Source organism: Felis catus, chromosome A1 (assembly GCF_018350175.1).
Source record: "Felis catus isolate Fca126 chromosome A1, F.catus_Fca126_mat1.0, whole genome shotgun sequence".
Classification (NCBI taxonomy): domain Eukaryota; kingdom Metazoa; phylum Chordata; class Mammalia; order Carnivora; family Felidae; genus Felis; species Felis catus.
The window spans coordinates 184940855-184959545 of NC_058368.1; the positions used below are offsets into that span (position 1 = coordinate 184940855).

Here is an 18691-nt window from a genome sequence, read left to right on the forward strand (position 1 = left end):
TATAAATATGGATGCAAAAATCCTCCAAAAATACTAGCAAACTGAATCCAACAATACATTAAAAAAGTCTTACACTACAATCAAATAAGATTTATTCTCAGGATGCAGGGTGGTTCAATAGTCACAAAACAATCAATGTGAACATCACATCAGTAAGAAAAAGGATGACAATCATATGATCATTTCAGTAGATGCAGAAAAAATATCTGACAAAGTACAACATCCATTCATGATAAAAACCCTCTGCAAAGTATGTCTAGAGGGAGCATACCTCAACATAATAAAGGCCATCTATGAAAAACCCACAGCTAACATCACATCATACTCAATAGTGAAAAACTGAGAGCTTTTCCCTTAAGGTCAGGAACAAGACAAGGATATTCACTCTCACCATTTTCATTCAACACAGGACTGGAAAAAGTCCTAGCTACAGCAATTGGACAACAAAAAAGAAGTGAAAGGCATCCAAATTGCTAAGGGAGAAGTAAAACTCTATTTGCAGATGACACGACACCATATATAGAAAACCCTAAAGACTCCACCAACAAAACTAGTAGAATTGATAAATGAATAAATACATTTTTAGTAAAGTTACAGGATACAAAGTCAACGTATAGAAATCTGTTGCATTCCTATATACTAATAATGAAGCAGCAAAAATTAAGAAAACTACCATTTACAACTGCACGAAAAACAATAAAATATCTAGGAATGAACTTAACCAAAGAGGTGAAAGACCTGTACTCTGAAAACTATAAAACACTGATGAAAGAAATTCAAGACAATGTGAAGAAATGGAAAGACATTTCATGCTCATAGTTTGGAAGAACAAATATTGTTAAAATGTCTATACTACCTGAAGCAATCTACAGATTTAAAGCAATCCCCATCAAAATACCAACAGCATTTTTCACAGAACTAGCGCAAACAATCCTAAAATTTGTATGTAACCACAAAAGACCTCGAATAGCCAAAGCAATCTTGAAAAAGAAAAAAAAAAAACACTTGAGGTATCACAGTTCCAGATTTCAACTTATATCACAAAGTGCCAGTAATTAAAACAGTATATGGTATTGGCATAAAAATACAGACACACAGATTAATGGAACAGAATAGAAAACCCAGAAATAAGCCCACAATTATATGGTCAATTAACCTTTGACAAGGGAAGAATGAATACACAATAGGAGAAAGACAATCTCTTCAACAAATGGTGTTGAGAAAACCGGATAGCTATATGAAAAAGAATGAAAATGGGCCACTTTCTTTCACCATACACAAAAATAAATTCAAAATGGATTAAAGACCTAAATGTGAGACCTGAAACAATAAAAATCCTTGAAGAGAGCACAACATTAATCTCTGACATTGATTATAGCAACATTTTTCTAGGTATGTCTACTGAGGCAAGGGAAATAAAAGCAAAAACAATTGATTGGGACTATGTAAGAATGAAAAGTTTTGGCACTTCGAGTGAAGGCAACAGTTAACAAAACTAAAAGGCAGCTTACTGAATGGTAGATGCTATTTGCAAATTACGTATCTGATGAAGGGTTAGTATCCAAAATATATAAAGGACTGCTACAACTCAATATCCAAAAACCAAATAGTCTAATTAAAAAAATGAGCAGAAGACATGAACAGACATTTCCCCAAAGATATCCAGATGGCCAACAGATACATGCTCGACATCACTCATTATCAGAGAAACGCAAGTCAAAACTACAGTGAGATATCACCTCACACTTGTCAGAATGGCTAATATAAAAATAACACAAGAAACAACAAGTATTGTGAGGATGTGAGAAAAAGGAATCCTTTTGCACTGTTGGTGGAGTTTGCAAACTGGTGTAGCCACTGTGGAAAAAAGTATGGGGGTTCCTCAAAAAATTATAAATAGAACTACCCCATGACCCAGTAATCACACTACTGGGAATTTACCCCCAATATATAAAAATACTCATTCAAAGGGATACAAGCACCCCTATGTTTATTGTAGCTTTATTTACAACAGCCAAATTATGGAAGTGGGCTAACTGTCCACAGATGAATGAATACAGAAGATGTGGTGTGTATATATCTACACACACACACACACACACACACACACACACACACACACACAGGAATATTATTCAGCCAGAAAAAAGAATGATATCTTGCTATTTGCAGCAACATGGATAGAACTAGAGAGTGTTAACGCTAAGTGTAGTAAGTCAAAAAACACAAATATTATACAATCTCACACGTGCAATTTAAGAAACAAACAAGCAAAAGTAAATAAATAAATGAATAAATAAACAAGACAAAGCAAGAAACAGATTCTTAACTATAGAGAACAAACTGATGAGTTACTAGAGGGTAAGTTGGTGGGAGGGTATGGGGAAAATAGGGGATGGGGATTATAGAGTACACTTATGATGAAAAAAGCAACAAAAAAAGGAAAACAACTCGAAAGTCCAAAGTGAGAATGGGTAAATTGTGATATACTAATAAAATCGAACACGTTTCAGCAGCCACTATGAACAAACTATAACCTCAGTCAACAATGTGATTCAATTCTAGAAACCTACATATTGCAGAATAAAAAAGACAAGTCCCAGGAAATGACATACACCATGACGTCATTTTTTGGCCAAGTTCAAGTTCAGCACAAAAGTAGTATTACATAAAATATTATTTGTGTGGATATACATGTAATAAAATTATATATAGGAAAAAAGTGAGGCAATTATAAATGAAGGCTCTGAGATGGTGTTTCTGTTGGTGGAAAGCATGCAGATGGTGGAGGAACTCCTACATAGATACCAAGTTGTTGAATCTTTTGGCTTACTGGTTTGGTTGTCTTTTATGGGCTCATACATGTTGATTTTATCTTTATGCTTTATAATTTATGTAACTGTTGTTTATATTTTGTATTTCTTAAATATATTAAGATAGACACAAGAAAAAGAGACCTCCTGAAATGGTCTAAGGTAATAAAACAAAAATGTTCATATTAATACTCTCTTGGTGTGAGATGCATATACATTTCTTAAACTATCCTCTGCAATGTATAGTTCCCCCACAAATAAACTTTTTTTTAAAGGGAAAATAATAAGTAGATGATATAGGAAGTGAGGAAGTGGATACAGTAGGTATAGAGAATCTTCTATTTATTTATTTTTTAAAATTATTTTTTTTTAATGTTTATTTTTGACACAGAGAGAGAGCATGAATGAGGGAGGGGTCAGAGAGAGAGGGAGACACAGAATCTGAAGCAGGCTCCAGGTTTTGAGCTGTCAGCCCAGAGCCTGACGTGGGGCTCGAACTCACGGACTGTGAGATTATGACCTGAGCCGAAGTTGGCCACTTAACCGACTGAGCCACCCAGCGCCCTGAGAATCTTCTATTTAGATGAGCTATAAAGATGAGTGGAATTTTGGATTAAAAAAGGGTGTTGGGAGTGAGAGGTATTGCTGGATAGCTGCAGGAGGAAGTTGGGGGGAGCTGTCAAAGGAGTTAATAAAATTTATATATTTTACTTTATTATTTTTTTAAAGTTTTTTTTTCTAAATTTATTTTTATATTTTGAGAGAGAGAGATAAAGAGAGAGCGTGCATGTGTATGCAAGTGAGGGAGGGGCAGAGGGAGAGGGAGGGAGACAATTCCAAGCAGGCTCCATGCTCCACACTAAGCACGGAGCCCCATACAGGGCTTAATCTCAAGACCATGGGGTTATGGCTCAATAAACCAAAATTGAGTCGGATGCTTAACTGACTGAGCCACCCAGGCACTCTGAATTTATGTATTTCAAAGATAAATGAACATTAACATGTTTTAATACAGATTGGAAAAAATCCAGGAGAAAGGCTGTAAAGGATAAGTGAAATATAAAGTCACTTCTCCTGTAACAGGTGGGAAGATAGGATGAGCATAAAGGCAGGTGTGTTTACAGGCAGGGTAATGAGATAAAAGCTTTAGAATTCTTCATGAGGAAAATAATGGTGTCAGGAGAGTAAGACAGAAGGGCCAAAGGATTGAGAGTTCATGAAATTTGAAGTGGATGGCAGGAAAGGAAATTCCTATGCATAAGATTACCAGGTAACCCTGAATGCCCATTTATGGTTGGTCATTATGGAATCTACAGTAATACCAACTATCTGTGTGATTGTTTTTTCAGATTTTTCTAGATAAGCACCCCTCCCTACTCATATCATATTTGAGAGTGTAGGCTCCCAATAAAAATACCTTTCAAATTGAGCAGTAACATCTCCGAGGTTTTGCACTGTACTCTGATACCTTTCCTGTAAAAGCAGGGTGGCTTGAGCGTGAGCAGCGTTACTTTTCTCTAGTTCAGCTTCTTTCCTAAGGAACAATTAAAAGATAAAAGGCTAATTACAAATCATATTCTATGAAAGCGGATAGTATTTACCTTTGGCACTGTGAATCATGTGTCCAATGTCTGTATCTGCATAAACTACTGGACCGTTCAGATCTAACTTTATGACCTGCTTCTAATAGCATGTTTATTTATGTACTAACTTCTCTTCTGGCTTCATCTTATCCTTCCTGCCCTTATTTTACTTTCATTTTCATCCTAATTTACTCATTTCTAAATTTATCTTTTGACACTATATGCACGTATGTAGGTAGTTTAAACATTTTTTTTTTTAGAAGAAGGTAGGGTAAAAAGACTCTAAAACACAATCTTAATGGCAGCAGCCAAATTACCAGCTAAAAAGCTGGCTGACTGAATAAAGTGTCTCTGCATTTAAGAAACACTTTTTAACTACACTTGGTATTTCTTTGAAAAAAGAGTTGATAGCCCTATGTAGATTTAAATTAAAAAAAATTTCTTTTAATGTTTATTTATTTTTGAGCGAGAGAGATAGAGTGCGAGCAGGGGAGGGTCAGAGAGAGAGGGAGACACAGAATTTGAATCAGGCTCAAGGCTCTGAACCATCAACACAGAGCCTGATGTGGGACTCAGACTCATGAACCGTGAGATCATGACCTGAGCCGAAGTTGGACTCTTAACTGACTGAGCCACGCAAGTGCCCTTAGGACTATGTAGATTTATTTTGATTATTTCAGTAATCCATATATGAAATTGTTATTAAAAAAACATTCAATAACTTATTTGGTGGATTACTTACATAGACAAAATAGCTTTTAAGTCATCTTTATTCATATATATTACAAACCTCAGAAAGTTTTTGAAATATTAACATTACATATTACCAAAATAGTGAGAAAAATTTTGAGATATACACATGAGCTTGTAAGAGACCTTTTAAAGAACATATAGAACTAAGAACTATAAATAAGAAGCTTTATTTGCTTATAGGCTAAGTTGGACACAGATAAAATAAATGGAACTAATCAAATTCCTTCTGTAATGAGCATGGGATTAAAAAATAAACACACCAACAGCTAAAAGCAATCACATAGTACTAAAGGCTTTATAATAAAAATATTCTCTTCCCTGCCCCACAGAGAAATCATTTCCAATTTTCTTATTTTTTCTCTTATGCCTAAGATTTCAGGTTGGAAGGGACCTTAGAGATCACGTTATTAAAATCCCTTTATTTTATATCTGATGAAATAGTAAATTAAAGAAATTAGAATTGTCTTGCTTAGAATCACACAGCTGGTTAACAGATCCAGCAATAAAATCCTTATCTCCTGACCTTTGCACTGAATTCCTTGAGTTGAATAAATGATTGTCTCAACTTTCTTTCCTCCCTGAAACTGATGTCATCTACTCAGTTTCTTAAAGTGCCTGCTCCCTGAGAATGGTTCCAGTATAGAACAATTCCCTAAGAATACTCTGGTACTTCTCCCCACAAAAGCAGGCATATAAAAAACCTTTGTGTCCTTTTTATCACTTACCACCACAAGAAAACAAAAAAAAAAAAAGGATTTTAACAAAAGTATCCAACAGGAGACAGATACACAGTTGTGAGATATACTACAGTCCTGTAGACTCATGTACAGTTCTTGGTTCCTTGCTAGAAATATTTTTAGTAATGAAATCTTAAGCAGTCAAATAATGTTAATTATTGTAGATACAGTTTGAACTCAAGAATCCACTTGGTATTTTAACCTAAATAAATGTAGTAGACAAGGATGCATAATGTGATGAAAGTAATACGGAAATAGCAATAAAAGAAAAGCCTGAGGGGCACCTGGCTGGCTTACTTGGTACAGCGTGCAACTCTTGATGTTGGGGTGGTGAGTTCAAGCCCCATGTTGGGCATAGAGCTTACTTTAAAAAGAAAGAAAGAAAGAAAGAAAGAAAGAAAGAAAGAAAGAAAGAAAGAAAGAAAGAAAAGAAAGAAAAGAAAAGAAAGAGAGAAAGAAAGAAAAAAAAGCCCAAGATCTCTTAAATTTCTTATTTTTGAATGTTGCCCAGGTTTGGTTGTTTTTTTTTCTCATTTTGCTTTCATTGCTACTTCTGAGTATTTGTGCTCCCTTAGAAAAGGTAATTAAAGGTATAACTTATGCTTATGCTATGTAAACTGATGTACACACAGGGAAAAAATGGAAATGTTTCTTATTAAAGGGTGAGATTCTTAGCCTTTTTTCTAAATCTGTTATTGCTATAATGCTGATGTCCAACAATTTTAGACAACGTAACAGCAGTAAAGAAACCCCAAATTTTGAGTTTGTTTATTAACAGCCTTTTAAATTAAACCTCTTGCCTAAAAAAAAAAAAAAAAGAAAGGGCAGGGGCGCCTGGGTGGCTCAGTTGGTTAAGCATCCGACTTCAGCTCAGGTCACGATCTCACGGTTTGTGTGTTCGAACCCCGTCGGGCTCTATGCTAACAGCTCAGAGCCTGAGCCTGCTTCAGGTTCTGTGTTTCCCTCTCTCTTTGCCTCTCCCCAACTCATGCTGTTTTTCTCTCTCAAAAGTAAGTGAACATTTAAAAAAAAAAAAAAGAAAGGGCACAGCTTCTGATTTTGGCTGTCATACTCATTTGTATGCATATTCTATGGATATACTTTTTTTGAGTTTTATTTATTTATATTTAGAGAGGTGGGGGGAGGGGCAGAGAGAATCCCAAGGAGACTCTGTGATGTCAGTGCAGAGTTCGATGACAGGCTCAATCTCACAAACCATGAGGTTGCGACGTGAGCTGGAATCAAGAGTCAGATGCTTAACCAACTGAGTCACCCAGGTGCCCCTCTATAGGTATACTTTACCTTTCTGTGTCTACTCCTTACTTGTAAAAGAATTCCAACCTTACTTACTTGCATGACTGAAGTGAGATTGCTAAGAGAATGTACTGGAAAGCACATTTTAACATCTGAAGTCATATGAGACATGAGATCTTACTGATACCAACCCTTTCAGCTTTTCTTCTAGGAGTTTCAGTTCCTCAGCTCTAGATTTTGTTTCCTCTTCCAATTGTGTAATCAGCCTTTCAGCTTGTTCCTCCTTTTGCTGTAATTTATCTAGTTCTTCCAGTGTTTGCTTTAATTCTTCCTCAAAGAGATCTCTCTCTTTCATCATTTCCTCTTGAAAAGAACCTAGCTTCTGTTGAAGACTGGAGGACAACTCCTACATCCAAATAGAAACCACCAAAATAATATGAAATGGCATCAAGAGATTTTTACTAATGACAAAAAAAAGTACAGAAAGTAAAGTATGAATACTAAATTCAAGAGCCTCAAAAAAACAAAAACCTTTGAAAAATACGGTATCACCTGCATCTTGTCATTGATTATATTCTGCACCTTGTTAACAATGTGGTAAATGTTTTTTCAGTTTTTCTATGCAACACACACTCACACACTTCTTATAAAACTAAAATTATATTCTACAACTGACTTTTAGCATATTTTTCTCAGAGGATACCACAGAAAAAGTGTACTATGATTTTGACAGTACGTAAATATATTTTAAAGTTATATAATATACAGGGGCACCTGGGCGGTTCAGTCTGTTAAATGTTCAGCTCAGGTCACGACCTCATAGTTTGTGAGTTTAAGCCCCACAGTGGGCTCTGTGCTGACAGCACAGAGCCTATTTGGGATTCTCTCTCTCCTCCGCCCTCTGTCTCAAAATAAACATTAAAAAAATAAAGTTATACAATGCACAAATATATCAATACTGGGAAAAAGTTCTAACATTAAAATAAAGTGAAGACACAAATAAATGGAGAGATTCTGTGCTCATGAATTGAAAAAATTAATATTGCTAAAATATCCATGCAACCACAGCGATCTATAGATTCAGTGCAATCCCTATCAAAATGGGAATTTTCACAGATATAGAACAATGGAATAAGATAAAATTCATATGGAAGCACAAAATACCCTGAATAGCCAAAGTGCTCTTGAGAAAGAAGAACAAAGTTGGAGGTATCATACTCCCTGATTTCAAACTATGTTACTCAAAATAGTATGGTGATAGCATACTAACAGACACATTGATCACTAGAACAGAATAGAGCATAGAAACAAGCCCACACATATTAATTTATGATAAAGGAGTCAAAAATATACAAAGGGGAAAGAACAGCTTCTTCAATAAATGGTACTGGTAAAACTGGAAAACCACAAACAAAAGAATAAAAGTGCACTACTACCTTAATACCATTCATAAAAATTAAATAAAAATGTATTAAATGTAAGACCTGAAACCATAAAACTCCTAAAAGAAAACATAGGCAGTAAGGTTATTGACATTGTTCTTGGTGATGATCTTTTGGATAGAACACCAAAGCAAAGGAAACAAAAGCAAAAATAAACAAGTGGGACTACATCAAACCAAAAAGTTTCTGGGGGGCGCCTGGGTGGCTGAGTCAGTTAAAGCATCCGACTTCTGCTCAGGTCATGATCTCACAGCTCGTGAGTTCGAGCCCCATGTTGGGCTCTGTGCTGATAACTCAGAGCCTAGAGCCTGCTTCGGATTCTGTGTCTCCCTCTCCTGTTTCTGCCTCTCCCCAGTTCACTCTGTCTCTCCCAAAAATAAATAAATGTAAAAAAAAAAAAAAAAGCTTCTGCACAGGAAAAGAAACCATCAAGAAAATGAAAATGTAACTTACTTACATGGGAGAAAATATTTGCAAATCATGTATCAGATAGGGCAGACAGGGGTTATAATATATAAAGAACTCTTACAATTCAAAAGCAAAAAACCCAACTCTAATTAAAAACTGGGTAGCAGATCTAAAGAGGCATTTCTCCAAACATCCAGATGGCCAACAGGTACGTGAAAAGATGCTCAACATCACTAATCAACAGGGAAATGTAAATCAAAACCATAATGAGATTCACCTCATACCAGAATGGCTATTATCAATAAGACAAGAAATATGGGTGCCTGGCTGGCTCAGTCAGTGGAGCATGTAACTCTTGATCTTGGGGTCTGAGTTCGAGCCCCATGTTGGGCACAGAGATTACTTGGAAAAAAAAAAAAGACAATAGACAGTAAGTGTTGGCAAGGATGTGGAGAAAAGGGAACGCTTGTGCACTGTTGCTGAGAATGTCAATTGGTGCAGTCACTATGGAAAAGAACATGAATGGTCCTCAAAAAATTAAATACAGAATTGCCATACAATCTAGTAATTCCAGTTCTAAGTATTTATTTGAAGAAAATGAAAATACACACTTGAAAAGATTATGCACCCAATGTTCATATCAGCATTATTTACAATAGTCAAGATATGGAAAAAACTTAAATGTCCACTGATGGATGGATGAATAAAGAAAATGTGGTATATATACACACAAATTGATTATTATTCACCTATAAAAAAGAAAATCTTGTTATTTGTGATGCTATGGATGGACTCTGAGGGTATTATATTAAGTGGAATAAATCAAAGAAAGAACAATATTATATGATCTTATTTATATGTGGAATCTGGAAACAAACAAAAACCCAGCCATAGAGAACAGACCGATGGTTGCCAGAAGTGGGGATGGGTAAAATGGGTGAAAGAGTCAAAAGGTACAAACTTCCAGTTAAAAAATACTTCAGTCATAGAGTGTTATAGCATGGTGACTATAGTTAACAGTACTGTATTGCACTTTGGAAGTTATTGAGAGAGTCTTAAACACTCCTCAGAAGAAAAAAAATTTATAGTTCTATATAGTGATAGATGCTAACTAGACTTATTGTGGTAGTAAGTTTGCAACATATACAAATGTTAAATTGTTATGTCATATACCTGAAACTTACATAATGTTGTAAGTCAGTTATACCTCAATAAAAAAGCAAAAGCAAAACCCAGTGTAGATGTGCCCAGGAACACTCTATGAAAGAAAACAGGGCCCTTTGCCTTTAAAAAGAACGGTCAACATATGGGGCGCCTGGATGGCTCAGTCCATTAAGTGTCTGGCTTTGGCTCAGGTCATGATCTCCAGATTTGTGAGTTCAAGCCCCGCACTGGGCTCTGTCTTGACAGCTCAGAGCCAGGAGCCTGCTTCAGATTGTGTCTCCCTCTCTCTCTCTCTCTCAAAAATAAACATTAAAAAAAAATTTAAAAAGAATGGTCAATGTAAATAAGCATTCTCTCCATCCTGTACACTCCTAACAATGCATTTAGGAGACACATCTCTTAAATACTAAGATACAAGAAAACATTTGAAAGGTCTGCCAACAGTAACTGCAGTTGTGGGACTGGATGGGACAAAAAATAACAAAAAACAAAAAACAAATGAAGTGGAAAAATGCTTCTGACTATACCACACCCCAATCCTAGTTTCCTCATTGTAGAGATAACCACTAGTTTTGGTATATATGCCTTCTTTTTTACACATTTATACACTTAAAAAATACATACATATAAATGATATATACTACGTATGTAACGAACATTTAAAAAAATCCTAAAAATAGTTGAGATCTTCAAGTCAGTATATATAGATCTATTTAATTCCTTCAGTTGTTGCAAGTTGCCCAAAATATAGTATTTCGCATCAGTGCATTTACCTGTTTGCTCCACTCTCACTAATGTGTTCTGTATTATCAAATATTTTAAATGTTTATTTATTTTGAGATAGAAAGCACAGCTGTGTGCCTGTGCACACAAGTGTGCATGAGTGGGGGAGGGGGAGAGAGGGAGAGAGGGAGAGAGAGGGAGAGAGAGAGAGAGAGAGAGAGAGAGAGAGAGAGAGAGAGAATCCCAAGCAGGCTCCACACTGTCGGCACAGAGCCTGATGAAGGGCTCAATCTCACCACCTGTGAAATCAGACACTTAAATGACTAAGCCACCTAGGTGCCCCTATTATCAAATGCTTTAATGTGTGCCAATCTTGTAAGGGGAAAAAATTATTTCCATTTCTTTGATTATTACTAAGGTAGAGTATTCGTGTTTACAGATTATCTGAATTTCTACTGAGAATAATAAATTTACATGCTATGCTCATTTTTTTAATAAACTTTCTTCTCACATAAAATATTTTTTATGTAATCTGGGTTTTAAAAATTTTTCAGTTTTGTTTCACATGCATTTAGACACTATTTTACAACATAACTGTAAATGCCTAAGTAGTAATCTAACACAAGAATGTGCCAGAAAATATTAAAAAAAATTTTTTTATTATGTTTCTTTATTTTTGAGAGGCAGAGAGAGCATGAGTATGGAGGGGCACAGAGAAAGAGAGACATAGAATCTGAAGCAGGCTCCAGGCTCTGAGCCGTCAGCCCAGAGCCCCAATGCAGGGCTTGAACCCACAAACTGTGAGATCATGACCTGAGCCGAAGTCGGACACTCAACCGACTGAGCCACCCAGGTGCCCCTATGCCAGAAAATATTTTTAAACTATTTTCTTATTTTGGTTTATTAGTTGCTTATAATTTTTTCACATCATCAATAATGTGGTGAATATTTGTGTGGCTTAACAGCATATACACGACTATTTCCTCAAGATAAGACTTTAAAAATAGAATTGTTGGATCAAAAGACATATATAATTTAAAGGTTTTCAGATACACAGGGAAATGTATGACATATAACAAGCAAAAGTTTTTGCTTTTTTTTTATTGTAGTGTACTACCTTCTCTTGTTGCAGAAGTGAATCACTTTGCAGTTCTTTTTGTCGTAACTTTTCATGTTCTTCCTTTTCAAGAATAAGTTTCTCCTTTAAGTTTTGCATTTCAGAATTCAGAGCTTCATCCTGTTCCCTATCCCTGTTGATGAGGTCTTCTATACAAATGAAATGCTGTATTTAGATACATGTATTTAGAGAATGTATTGCATTTAGAGAAACTGGATTTCCATATACCCATTTTTTGCTGTTAGCATGTTATACAGATCAAGTATTTCCAAAGAAATAAAGCCAAAACATAATTCTGAAGTTTGTATCATTTACTACACAAAATGTAGTGCATATCCTATGGTATGTCTTCTCAATTTAAATGGCCACCCAATGAGGAAGTCAAGAAATGTACCACTGTATATATTTCAATCAAGACAAGCAATATATTGAAATAAACAGAAAACAAACATTGTAAAAGACAAACATTCTCATATGGGAATAGGATTTTAATGTTATTTCCACAATTTTTTAAAAAACTCTTAAATACAGAGAACAAACTGAGGGTTGATGGAGTCGGGAGTTGAAGGAGGGGTGGGGGAGATGGGTGATGGGCATTAAGGAGGGCACTTGTTGGGACAAGCACTGGGTGTTGTATGTAAGTGATAAATCATGGGAATCTACCCCTGAAGCCGAGACTACACTGTATGTTAGCTAACTTGACAATAAAAAAAAAAAGTTTGTTTTAATACAGCAGTACAGTCCTTACACACTGTACATGTTACTTATGTTACATACCTTTTTCTTTTTCAAGCAGCTGACACTTAGCATTTAGGTTTTCGACTTGTTTAGAAAGCATAGCAACATTTTCCTCAAGAGATTGCTTAAGGCTTAAAACTTCATAATTCTTCTCTTTCAAATTTTCTTCTAACTGGGCAATATCTAGCTTGTATTTTTCCACTTGATCTGATGCACAACTACAGTAAAACAAATTATTTTGAAGAGCACATAATTTATTTTTTTTTCAACGTTTATTTATTTTTTGGGGGACAGAGAGAGACAGAGCATGAACAGGGGAGGGGCAGAGAGAGAGGGAGACACAGAATCGGAACCAGGCTCCAGGCTCTGAGCCATCAGCCCAGAGCCTGACGCGGGGCTCGAACTCACGGACCGGGAGATCGTGACCTGGCTGAAGTCGGACGCTTAACCGACTGCACCACCCAGGGGCCCCGAAGAGCACATAATTTAGGCACAGGGAAAATTAAACTAAAAAGGATGAAAATGATGTATTCATCACTATTCAACAAAATAAGGTCCAATTTAAAACTACTATTAATATTACCTAATTTCTTCGATGTATTCTAAGAGTTTTTCTGTTTCGGATTTTTCATCAATCTTGTCCTTCTCTATTGAAACACTGAAAAAAATTACATATATGAATACTCACAGTAGTCACACATAATGTTTAATCTGTACCAGATACTGCTGTATCAGATAGGCTATCTCTAGACTCCAAATCCTTAATTCTTATTTTCTGTGACCTCTTAAGTTGACAATTTAGTATATGCAAATAGGAAACTGAAGGTTTTTTTAAAGTGAGAAAGCTTTCCAAATAAATTCTGATAAATTTCATGATGATGAAAATTGCACCTATAACACTCCAAGTGTTAGAAATGATCTTTCTTGTAGCCTTCCCAGTCCCTACCCCACCATCACACATACAAAATAGCCTTTGTTCTAGGTTGATTTTTATGCAATTACTTCGGTGTTTACCTCCTCCAAACAACTCAATTTAAAAAATGAGCAAGAAAGTTAAATAGACACCTTACAAAAGGATATATATGAATGGTCAGTGAGCACATACAGTGAAGCTCGGCCTTAGACTAACAAAATTACAAATGAGATACTATTTCCTACCTACTAAAAGGTGGAAATCAAACAGACTGACAATATCAAACCTTGGAGACGTGGAACAGTTGCACCTATCATGCATTGCTAAGTGGGACTGTAAAATGGCTCATACAACCACTCTGGGTTTGTTTGTTTGTTTGTTTTAATAATTTACACATATACTACACTACCCTATGACCCATGTATTCCAATCCTAGATGTTCATTCAGGAGAAATAAAAACTTACGTCCACAAAAAGATATACACAGCGGACTTATTCACACTATCAGAAAACTGGAAACAAATAATGATCAACAGAGGAATAGTAAACAAATGGAGGTATATTCAGATAGTGGAATATTACTCAGAAATAGAGAACAAATTATAATACAACAGTATAGATGAATCTTAAAATACTATGTTAAACAAAAGAAGACACACACACACACACACACACACACACAGTGATAAACACCTCCCATCCCCACCCTCCAAAGACCAAACTAATTTATATGATGGAAGTCAGAAAGTGGCTTCACGTGTTGGGGGGCCTCATAATGGGGAAGAGCAGGGGAGCAGGAAGAGGCAGGAAGGAATTTTCTGAGAGGATGGTAATGTTCTCTGTCTTGTTTGTAGGGTGATTACAGAGGTGTATACAATTGTCAAAAGTCATCAAACTGAATACTTATGATCTATATATTTTTTGTAGGTAAGTTACAGCTCAATCATAAAAAGGAAGGCTAGGATTATACATTAATCACAGCTTCTTATACCAATATTCCTCAGTTTTGGTCTACCATCTCCATAAGATGATGCTACTACAAAGATGAGGAGGCCTTTCCTCATAATTTGTACAAAAGATGGACAAAAGTAATACATTTATATATCTTTTCAGCATTAAATGGGAGTGATCAGGGCTCAGCTAAAGAAGAGAAATAAGGCAAGGAGGGAGGCAATGAGAGAAGTATGGAGGAAGGTTAAGTCTCAGTAAACAAGAGAGAGGTGAGAGAGGGAAATCAACAATTAGTTATACTTAACAATTTCTCTTTCTTTTTAGGCACTCACAGTTTCCCCTCCAGTTGTGCTATTTTCCCCTGAGACTCCTCAAGATTCTTCTGAGTGACCTGTAGCTTCACCTCCATGCCTTCCTGTTTAGCCATCATACTCTACACAACAAAAATAGGTGTTAGGAAGTGGAAGTTGTTCAGGTCCCCAGATCCAGACACAGCAAACTCACCAAAAGTATCACTCACCCTTATCTTTGTTTCTCTCTTGTTTCTAAGTTTCATTAATTCGAGGCTTAGAATTCTCATAGTCTTCTGGTTATTATCTTCAGAAAACTAAGTACAAGAAACATATAAAAACATTTAGATATATTTTCTGTTAGATCTTATATAAAATCACATAAATATTGATTATTCTATTACTGGGACTATTATTTACCTACAACATATTCTGGTAGAGAAAATGCCTTTGATCACACCAGGATTACTGATTTTATGTAATATTGCTACTGTTCTTGTCCTTCTTTTTGATTAATGTGACTTTCTGGCTTATTTATTTTTATTTTACTTTTTCTAAAGATTCTATTTTATTTAAAAAAATTTCTTTTAACATTTATTATTTTTGAGAGACAGAGAGAAAGATGGCACAAGCAGGGGAGAGGCAGAGAGAGACAGATACACAGAATCCAAAGCAGGTTTCAGGCTGTAAGCTGTCAGCACAGAGCCTGATGTGGGGCTTGAACTCACAAACTGTGAGATCATGACCTGAGCAAAGTCAGATGCTTAACCGACTGAGCCATCCAGGCTCAGCTAAAGATTTTATTTTAAATAATCTGTACACACACACACACACACACACACACACACACACACACGGGGCTTGAACTCACAACCCTGAGATTAAGAGCTACATGCATCACCAAGTGAACCTTCCAGGCACCCTTTTCTGCTTACATTTTAAAGCTCCTTGGGTAGTTACCTACCTCCACATGCTGGAGAGTCCACTGCAAGCCTCCAAAACAAGCTTCTCAGAGAGGATTTTGTAATATGTGCTTGTTTAACAAAATGCATCTAAACTGCCTAGTCTATTTTGAAATATGTAGACTATACAGTTCATCCCAGGCCAACTAAATCAGAATCTCCCTGGATGGGGCCTAGGAATCTGCTTTTTTCCCTAAGCTTGATTCATACGCATCCTCACTCAAAGAGTTCAACACATTACAGGCTCTGAATAGATGACTGCTATTAAACTGAACAGTGACGTACAGCCTCCTTTTACTTCTGACAAAAGCAAATGACCGTGTTATGTCCTTTAAGATCTATTAGTATATTATTAATAATACTAATATTAAATAAAATATTTATAAACAGAATATCTATTAAACACATTTAATCCACAAATTTATTCACTTCCCACTTCAATCCCAAAAGGATTTGAAATGGAAGCCTGCTGTCATGTGATTATTTCAGAGAAAGATCTAGTGAGTTCTAGACATAAATTCTACAAGTTTTATTAATGCCCTTATTTATTAGGAGTGACTTTGAAGGAGGGTGAGAAAATGCCAGACATTAAAACAAAAAGCAACTTGTTTATCATTTCTTATGTGTCAGATACCATAATAAAAAAGACAATGATAATTCTTTTTGGAAGCAGCTTAACATTTAAGGTACATTTGGTAAAGGAAAAAGGCTAAACTAGAGCCTAAAATTCTCAAGATATAAGAAAAAAAACCTACAACATGTTTATAACTTATTCAGTTGTAAATATTACCATGAGATTTAAATACCTTTGATTTTAGTAGCTCATTAGTCCTGGTTAATTCAATAAGCTGTTTTTCTAGTGAAGCATTACTTGCAGAGAGAGATGTTTTCTCCCTGACTGCAGCATTTAGCTTAGCCTCTGTCTTCTCTAACTCGGCTTCCAGATCCTGGATCCGCTTATCCTGAGCACCACGTTCTTGCACGAGAACACGAATCTGGACGGAAACAAGGTGATAAGTGAATGATTTACCAATACAATGCCAATGTAACTAGATGCTACTGAAAATAAAACATTCAAATTCTAGAAAAAGCTTTGTGACATGATGTTGTTAAATATTCTGATTTCACTAGCTGTTTGAACATTCATATTTATAGGTTTTAAAAATCTGTAAGAACTTAAATCTGTAAGCATTTTAAGAAGAGAGGATTTTAATTGTTGTAAGCTTCCAGGTATAATTAAACTGTTCACTTTTAAGGTATTTCTACCTATAAGAGTTCTTCTTTTCTCTAGTTCTAGTTATATGAACTCAAATTATAGTTTGAAATGCTAACTATCTTTTTTATTTCAAGAAGGCAGAATGGGGCTTCTGTGTAGGATATAGTAAGCACTACAATAGGAGTGATGAGTAAGCCACCACTCTTGTTGCAATTATGAGATCAAAACCAAAATCAAAACCACCTGACAACAGAAAATGTGGAAGTCAGGAGACAATGAAATGACTTGTTTAATATAAGGGGGAAAGTACCAATCTAAAATTCTGTTCCCAAGGAAAATATCCTTTAAATTTGAAGGTGACATGACGATGTCTTACGAGAAAAGAAAAGCTGAGAGGATTTGCCAATAGCCTGCAGAACAAAAGGTACTAAAGGAGTGTGTAGGCTCAACAAAAATGATCCCAGATATTTACAAGATTTGCACTTTAAATATAAGGACAGGGGCGCCTGGGTGGCTCAGTTGGTTGAGCATCCGACTTCAGCTCAGGTCACGATCTTGCGGTCCGTGAGTTCGAGCCCCACGTCAGGCTCTGGGCTAATGGCCCAGAGCCTGGAGCCTGCTTATGATTCTGTGTCTCCCTCTCTCTTTGACCCTCCCCCGTTCATGCTCTGTCTCCCTCTGTCTCAAAAATAAATAAATGTTAAAAAAAAAAATTAAGAAAAAAAAAAGGACATAGAAAGACATAATAATGGGTCAGGAAAGATCTACCATGTAAATATTAAACAAAAGAAAGATGGGATGCCCTTATTAATATGATACAAAGTAGACATTTAAGGCAGAAAGCATTATTAGCGATAAAGAAGGAATTTTATAATGGAAAGGTCATTTCAAGAGGAAGATACAATCAAATTTGTTGTGCAACTTTAAGTTCAAAATATACAAAGCAAAATGTATATTGTGTACATTACATAGGTGTATGTATGAGGTAGAAATGAGAAAGTACCTCTTTCTCTAGCTAATAGAATAAACAGACAAAAATATCAGTACAAAACTTTTAAACATACTGAACTGACATATATAAACTGTACCAACAAGTACATATACATTCTTTTCTAGTGCACATAAAACATTTACCAAAATAGATTATTTGTTGGGTACAAAAGCATCGAAACAGCATAGTTGTATTAAGTCACATGAAGTATTTCCTACTCTTTCTTAACTGACTTTGTGTTGATACTAATCTCAGTATTTTAGGCCAAAAATGCTTACCTAAAAATGTATCAAACACCATATGTATATATATGGCTATGAACTAGATGCTAGCGATTGAATGAGCTTTAAGGTTCCCTACCAGAAGATTCTCTACGCTTATATTATTGGTTTATAAACAACATTTATAGCAAAATATTATAAACTAGAAAAAAGAACACCGAGATTATCTTTACAGGTTTTTGCAGTTAAGGAAGTTTAAGCTTCAAAAAAAGGGTTTGTACACTCAAATGCCTATGTGGCCAAGCAGATGATATAAATAAGTAGAGAGAGCCAGGTGAGGACTGAGGAGCAAATGTGGAGTATAAAGGAGGCAGCCCTGCAAAGCCCTAGCATCTTGTTGCCCTGTAGTAGAAAG

General features: G+C 35.7%; 1 protein-coding gene across 2 annotated transcripts in view; it reads right to left on the reverse strand.

The window, feature by feature from the left end:
- Window positions 1-18691, reverse strand: part of HMMR (hyaluronan mediated motility receptor) — a 39351-nt gene that overhangs the window by 10812 nt on the left and 9848 nt on the right. For both annotated transcript variants that reach the window (XM_045035911.1, XM_045035904.1), the window contains exons 5-12: window positions 16655-16843; window positions 15117-15203; window positions 14929-15029; window positions 13316-13390; window positions 12772-12950; window positions 11995-12143; window positions 7332-7546; window positions 4231-4347 (exon numbers count right to left, since the gene is read on the reverse strand). In XM_045035911.1, coding sequence (XP_044891846.1) covers window positions 4231-4347; window positions 7332-7546; window positions 11995-12143; window positions 12772-12950; window positions 13316-13390; window positions 14929-15029; window positions 15117-15203; window positions 16655-16843 — 1112 coding nt within the window. The remainder of the gene's footprint in view (window positions 1-4230; window positions 4348-7331; window positions 7547-11994; window positions 12144-12771; window positions 12951-13315; window positions 13391-14928; window positions 15030-15116; window positions 15204-16654; window positions 16844-18691) is intronic.